We start from the raw sequence: 6,738 nt of genomic DNA on the forward strand, positions 1-6,738 counted from the left end.
TCCACATTCACAATACTATGTACTTTCTTCTGAAGCTCTGCAAATGTAATTTTGTCTGAAATAAGTCACCCTTTCATTTTGTAATTTTTGTACATTGAGTCGGCCCACCTCCCAGTTCCCACCATAGTTCACTAAAATTGTCAAACTAGACATTGTCATGAATATAAGCAAAACAATAAAAAAAAGAAAAGTGACGTACAGACACAACTAAGATCAATATATATGTGAAAATAAAAAAAGTGTTGTGAAAACTGGACTGAATCATGAGAAAGGTTGGGCGTTAATATATATAGCGTTAATATCTACGCAAAACATCATGCATTTCAGCAATGGAAGACGAACCTTGTTGATTAAGGTGCTATTCTTGAAGTTAACTTCCAATTACTTTTACGCATTGAAAAAAATTAAATTAACATTGCTTACCAAACCAACATAAGATGAATAAAAACACAGAAAGAAAAACTTTATTCCGTAAACCCTAATTTTTCAAATATGCACTGAAGAACAATTAGCTTTGCCTCTAACTGATTGGCAAATGCTGTTAGATTTGTCAATCTTCCATTGACATAAGAAACCTAATTTTTCTAATATGTGCTAAAGAATTTCTATTGCGTAAACTTTACAACAATTGATAGTTCGTTCTTCAATAAAATTCAACCGAAGGAAGAAACTACAAAAGCAAAGATAAAACATAGACTAGGAAGAGTGAAAAAATTAATCATCTGCACTCACCTTTATACGTTTAGGGTTGCACAAAATATCCACAATAGCCGATGCCTTCACTATCTCTCCACCATTTTCTAGGTTTTGCCGACCAAAATATCAATCTAATAGGGTTTTGTTTCTTTTAATTTATTTGATTTTAAAATTTAAAGGTATTTGTGTCTATTTAAGTAATATTTTAAATATATTTGAAAGTTATTATAAAAACTGACATTTTTAAAATTAAGAATTAATATTTGACTATATTTGATAAATACTCGTCCCCAGTACAGTGGACGGAAGCATATTTTATCGGGCAGAAATTGAGAATTGCCTCTCTCGCAATCGCTGGCGGCTACTGAAGCAGAGAGACAAAACCGCAAAAAATTCAAATGGAGAAGAAGGTTTTGGTTCACTACAACCACACCGATCCCTGCGCATTTGCACGCTGGACTACCAAGTAATCACCTCCATCTCTTTGCCCTCCCTTCTTTCTCTTCACTTGTGTCCTCAAATTTCAATAATTTGTTTGTTAAATACTGGGTTTTTGCAGAGAAAGCTTCCAGTTCATGGCCGCCCGGCCATGGCAACAGGTCATCGATTTTTACACCTACGTGGTCACGGGCCGGAAGCCCCTGTCCGCCTTGTTGGGCAATGCTTGTTTGACTAGGAGTAATTTATGCAATAGGCTGGAGAGTGTTCCACCTTCTCAAGATAAGGGTGGGAGGTGGGCTCGACTGACATTCAAGATTGTTGTTTCGTACCATGGCGGTTCGTTTGATGGGTGGCAGAAGCAGCCAGGACTCAATACTGTTCAAAGGTGGTAGCTTTGATGATATGTGGTGGTGTTTTTATCTGTTTTGGAAATGCCCAAGTTGTGTTAAATGTGAATTTGTTGGTTGTTCAAGTGTTTAAGATGTTTGGGAAATTGACCAAAGTGATCATTTTTTAAAAACCGAATTGCTAAAATGATTGGTTTTTTAGTATGATACCTAATAGCTTTGATATTTGATTTGATCAGTTCAGCAACTGGGTTCTGATCATTTTTTCCAATTTCCCAAGATATTGTCTATTGGCAGCTTTGATAATCTGTGATGTTTTGTATATTTAAGAAATGCCCAAGTTGAGTTAACTGTGGTTTTGTTCTTAATTGACACATTTAAGATGTCTGCTCTTCATAGCTTTGATAATCTGTGATCTTGTTTCATATATTTTAAAAGTTCCCAAGTCGAGTTAACTTTGGTTTTGTTCTGTAATGAAATGTTTAAGATGGTTTCTATTGTGTTGCCACTTGACAGTGTGGTGGAAAAATGTCTGGGGAAATTTGTTGATGAGAGGAAAGCCAAGCAGCTGAGAGATAAAGGTTTACCATTAGAAGCGGCTGCTGTTGTAGCTGGGCGCACTGACAAAGGAGTGACTGCCCTTCATCAAGTTTGTTCTTTTTGTATGTGACACCCTCATTTGTTTCCAATTTGGTTTAGTTTACTTTTTAAAAGAATGTCTACTTAGGCGCGGTTGTATGAAAAAGAAATTACTTGTCAAAATGATATAGAAAAGCATGAGAACGAACCACCTGCTCCCTTGCTTAAACAGAGTTGGTACTTTCCTGATTCTGATATGACCCAGGAATGTGTAAGGTTAACTATTGCACTGCCCTTTATGCTTTTTTCCTGGAATATTCTTTTCTAAATAGGAGCTTCCATTGTTTTGCATCTTTTGAAAACGAGTCCACATCAATTAAATAACTCATTTATGTTTTACATTATTTGCAATAATACATGCTCATAATTTTCTTCCATTTTCCCTGAAGCCATGCATTGCACTTTTCACTGTTTCTAATACAGGATAGTCTTCTCCAGTGTTTCAAGTGATCATGTTTAATGCTTTTTCTATTCTACCAACTCATACATCTGTGAGTTTGCTATTTCACTGACATTACTCATTTGTCTTTTTAGATACTTGGAATAAGGATGTTAAATCTCAAGATATTACAAATGCCATTAATAGTGCAGTACCAGGAAAACTCAGGGTTGTATCGGTTACAGAGGTGATGTTTTGTTCAAATTTGACTGTCTTGCTACGCTGAAATTTAAATTCACTAATCATATTTTGGTTACTTCAATTATTTTTGCATCTTGAAGTTGATCTTTGTTATCATAGCTGGTCTGGTCTTCATCCGTGCATGCTGCCCATGTTTATGTTTTCTTTTAATTTCAATAGTCTGAGAGCTAGTCAATCTTAGTGTAGGTATCACGGACCTTCCATCCAAATTTTACTGCCAAATGGAGACGCTATGTATATATATTTCCATTTAATGATGAGGAGGACATGGAGCAAAGTAATCAGAGTGGAGGGAATGCTCAAAACTTTAAGAGTACACAAAATCGTCATGAGAATGAAAATGGGTGTGATCAATGCAGTGAGACAAATGCTGGAAATTTAATTATCAATGATAATGAAGACATCGGAATTGAGAACAAACCTCGGAAATTCAGCTTAAGCAGGGTGAACCAACTTTTACAGAAACTAGAAGGAAAGTTATTATCATATAAGATGTTTGCACGTGATACCAAACCATCCAGAAATGTGTAAGAAATTAAGAACTGAGGCTTTATTTGCAATTAATACTTGGATGCTTATCTTCTTTGTTTTTCTTTTTCAGATTATAGCTTTGACTGTTGCTTCGTAATTCCAATTTGCATCATCTTGGTCTTGTTCTATCAGTTCACGTAGTTTATTTTATTTTGTAACCATTTCATTCACTTCTTCAAGGTCAAGCCATATTAATTGTCAATCTCCCATCTCGTCATGTGCTCGTCATGCACTAGTAAGCTGTAGTTATTCAAAAATACGTTGTTCGTTCCCTTTTTTTATTTTCATGCCACATGTCCAGTGCACAACCTAAGTTCATTTGCTTCATTGAGTGCATATATTTTCAATTCATTGACTGCATATTGCACATGTGTTCTTTCTCCTCTAACATAATATTTTATTCATAATGCAAAGAAAGAGACATTTACTTTTAAATGACGGGTAATATCCTTTTTTCCTTTCTTTCTGTACCTAGAGAATGCTAAATATTTTTTTCTTGGGTTGCGCTGCAGATTACTATATGCATATAATAATTCTCATGAGTAGATATATCTTCTATAATCATCCGAATCCAACTTCCCAACCTGATATATAGGTGCATTGGAATGACTGATCTTATGCAGAAATGTAGTGATGGAAGAGGTTCAAATGCTGTTGTCACTTTCTGTCTAGGTTCTTTTGACTCAACTGTAGTTTGATACATACGAAGATATCTTCGCTAGCTGAATATCCCCTTAATATTTTCTCTCAAAGAAATATGCCTTTTAACACTGACTTACCTTAGCAGAGGGAAGTTGCGCTTCCATGTACTAATGGTATTTGTTTGTTTTTTCAGGGGTCCTCCAACAGAGTGTTTTGTCTTCCATGCTCGAGCTAAAGAATCCAAATTACCATGTTCAGTATGTGTTTATTGTTGTTACTAGTCTTTTGAAACTTTTTCTTCATTTTATATTTTCCTCTTCAATTTAAATCCCTTAAGCTCTCATCTGTGCTGTAGGATGAAAATCAATTGTTTAGTTTCTGCACCCACATATAAATGTGTGCGCGTATGTTAGCAAACAAACATGAGACTATGAGATGACTTAATGATATCTTTCCAAAGTCAAGTTCACTCATAGGAATAACGGATGCCAATTTTTTTGACCTGAATTGCCTCTCTCTTTCTCAATAATATAGATGGGAATTCAGATGGACAAAACATATAGGAAACTAGGATTAGACAGAAAGAAAAAGGAAAAAAACATGGTATTGCGAGCCAAATAAGAATCATCATTTTCAAGTCAAAACCTTCCGAAGTTCTGGAAAATTCCAGGTTCGTGTGACAAATTGGAAATCAGAATATTTGTTTAATGATTGAAGAAATTTCACGAGGGCCATGCCTCTGGAAGTAAATGGTGGGGTTGTAGGTATTGCATTAAATATTAGAAAAGAAGAGTTTCGGAAAACTTTCATAATCAATTGAAACATCTGGTACTTTCTAGCCCTCAAAACTTTCTACCTAGGTTAAGCATGTGGGCTGGCTTTGAATGCATCCCAACCACTTGTTGACTTAAATCAAACATTTTTTCTACGTTGAGGCACGAATGTTTGTATTCCCAAGTGTCTATTTATAATATACAGTTAGATTGCATGATTGATCTGAATACGTGCACTTGTGTATGATGAACTATTAGAACATGATTGATTAATCAGAATGTACGTGGTCATTTTTCTTTTCCTTTTAAATTGGTACCTAATTAGACATTAAAGGATGTGAAATTGTTTGGAACTCTTGTTTAGGTGAGCTCAAAATGCTGGGCATGCCCTGCTTTGGATTTGATGTTTAATTTGTAGAAATATGATTACTTTGAGTGATTCTATTAGTTCCAGACTTTTGAGTATTACATATTGTATTGCGAATGTAGTGATCCAGAGAAAAGCATACTTACACACTTTTACTTATTAATATGCATTCAGATAATTAATTACTAATAGCACTGCGGTTGTGTAGGAGCATGAAAGAGGAAGCAGAGTGATGTGCTTTGAACTAGTTGCTAATCGATTCTTACGGAGGGTAATACTTGATGCACAATGCTTTTGTATTTATTATTTTGAACTAGTGCCTTGTCTGGTTAATGGGCTGTAAGTCTTGCAATATTAGCAACAGTGATGTCCTTGGGCTTCCTTTATAGTCAACTTGACATCATTGCCATATTTTGCTAATTCTGCTGGTGCTCTAATGATCTCTTTAATATTGTATTGATGGTAACTTCTATGAGTACTTTGTTGCCAAAATTAACAAATAAAAAAATTTGGTTACCTATTTTTGCAGATGGTTCGGGTTCTTGTGGCAACTGCAATAAGGGAAGCAGCTGCAGGTGCAGATGAGGATGCATTGCTAAAGTTGATGGATGCTACATGCAGACGTGCCACTGCTCCACCGGCACCCCCTGATGGTTTATGTCTTGTTGATGTGGGTTATGAAGAATTTGACCCTCAAGATTGCCTTATCTCGAAGGAGTGAATTCACTATGAAGTTCATGTAGATGCAACTAACCGATCTCGTAAAATTGATTATGAGAAGCAAATAGGTTAAGAAAGGAGCTCCATGGTTTTGATGAAAATATATTCGATGGAAATGCAAATTATTCAGAGGACTTCAAACTTTGTATCAAATACGCTCTCTTTGTACTAATGCTTCAATTGTCACATGTAAACCCTTGCTGCAGAATTTTATACAGAAATGTCAAATTTGGTTGTGACTTGTGTGGGTTATTCCAGATTTATTGTTGTGATATTGCCTGAACTCTGAACTGAAAAAAGTTGCGTTTTGCCTTTGTACTCGTAACATGTGTTGGGGGTTCTTGCATTATACTCAAGTTGAAAGTTATAAATCTTTATAACAAATTCCACGTGTCTAAACTCTCATGTAATTTTCAACAAGTTGAAAGCAAAGGACTTCCATGACACGTGTACATCATCTCTATGACATCTCATGCCAATGTTATACTCCCATGTAGGGCTTTGAACGAGTTGAACCGAACTGAATATCATTGTGCACAAGTTTGGTTTGTTTAATTTTTTCCAAGCTCGAGTTAGGTTTGGTTTAGTTTTTACACGAGCTGAGCTCGAGCTCACTTAAAAAATTCGAGCTAGATACTGAGCTCAAGTTGTTTCGAGCTATTGCTTATAGTAAATTGGTCCAATTATGTACAAAACTTTGCACTATCGTGATAGGTTTTAGGCTTAAGCGTTGGCTAACATATCAAATTTTTTAGGGAAATACCCAAAAATGGGACAATTTCTTAATCTTGGGACAAAAATAGGACAAACCGGCTGTGCACACCCCATGCACAAAGCCGAAATTACTAAAATAGCCACTTATAAATGGATTATTTGCTCCCATTTTTATTTTATTTTTCCCTCTCTCTACTCTCTCTCCTTCCCTCTCTCTTCTCTCACTTT

General features: G+C 35.6%; 1 protein-coding gene across 1 annotated transcript; it reads left to right on the plus strand.

The window, feature by feature from the left end:
* The first annotated feature begins 1,003 nt into the window (after positions 1 to 1,003).
* On the plus strand, positions 1,004 to 6,038 carry LOC103952202 (tRNA pseudouridine synthase A). The gene is made up of 8 exons (XM_009363751.3): positions 1,004 to 1,162; positions 1,256 to 1,522; positions 2,001 to 2,146; positions 2,658 to 2,749; positions 2,950 to 3,290; positions 4,130 to 4,193; positions 5,285 to 5,347; positions 5,606 to 6,038. Exons 1-8 carry the CDS (start codon positions 1,095 to 1,097, stop codon positions 5,795 to 5,797), a joined length of 1,233 nt encoding a protein of 410 aa, XP_009362026.2. The 5' UTR covers positions 1,004 to 1,094; the 3' UTR covers positions 5,798 to 6,038.
* Positions 6,039 to 6,738: the final 700 nt, after the last annotated feature.

Source organism: the organism of the source record quoted next, unplaced genomic scaffold (assembly GCF_019419815.1).
Source record: "Pyrus x bretschneideri cultivar Hongxiangsu unplaced genomic scaffold, Pyrus_bretschneideri_v1 Contig46, whole genome shotgun sequence".
Classification (NCBI taxonomy): Eukaryota; Viridiplantae; Streptophyta; class Magnoliopsida; order Rosales; family Rosaceae; genus Pyrus; species Pyrus x bretschneideri.

Excerpts from the sequence above, each read along its gene's own strand:
- LOC103952202 (XM_009363751.3), top strand. The coding sequence starts at position 1,095 with ATGGAGAAGAAGGTTTTGGTTCACTACAACCACACCGATCCCTGCGCA. Across the intron at positions 1,163-1,255 it reads TTTGCACGCTGGACTACCAA|AGAAAGCTTCCAGTTCATGG; the intron begins GTAATCACCTCC and ends GGGTTTTTGCAG. Across the intron at positions 3,291-4,129 it reads ACCAAACCATCCAGAAATGT|GGGTCCTCCAACAGAGTGTT; the intron begins GTAAGAAATTAA and ends TTGTTTTTTCAG.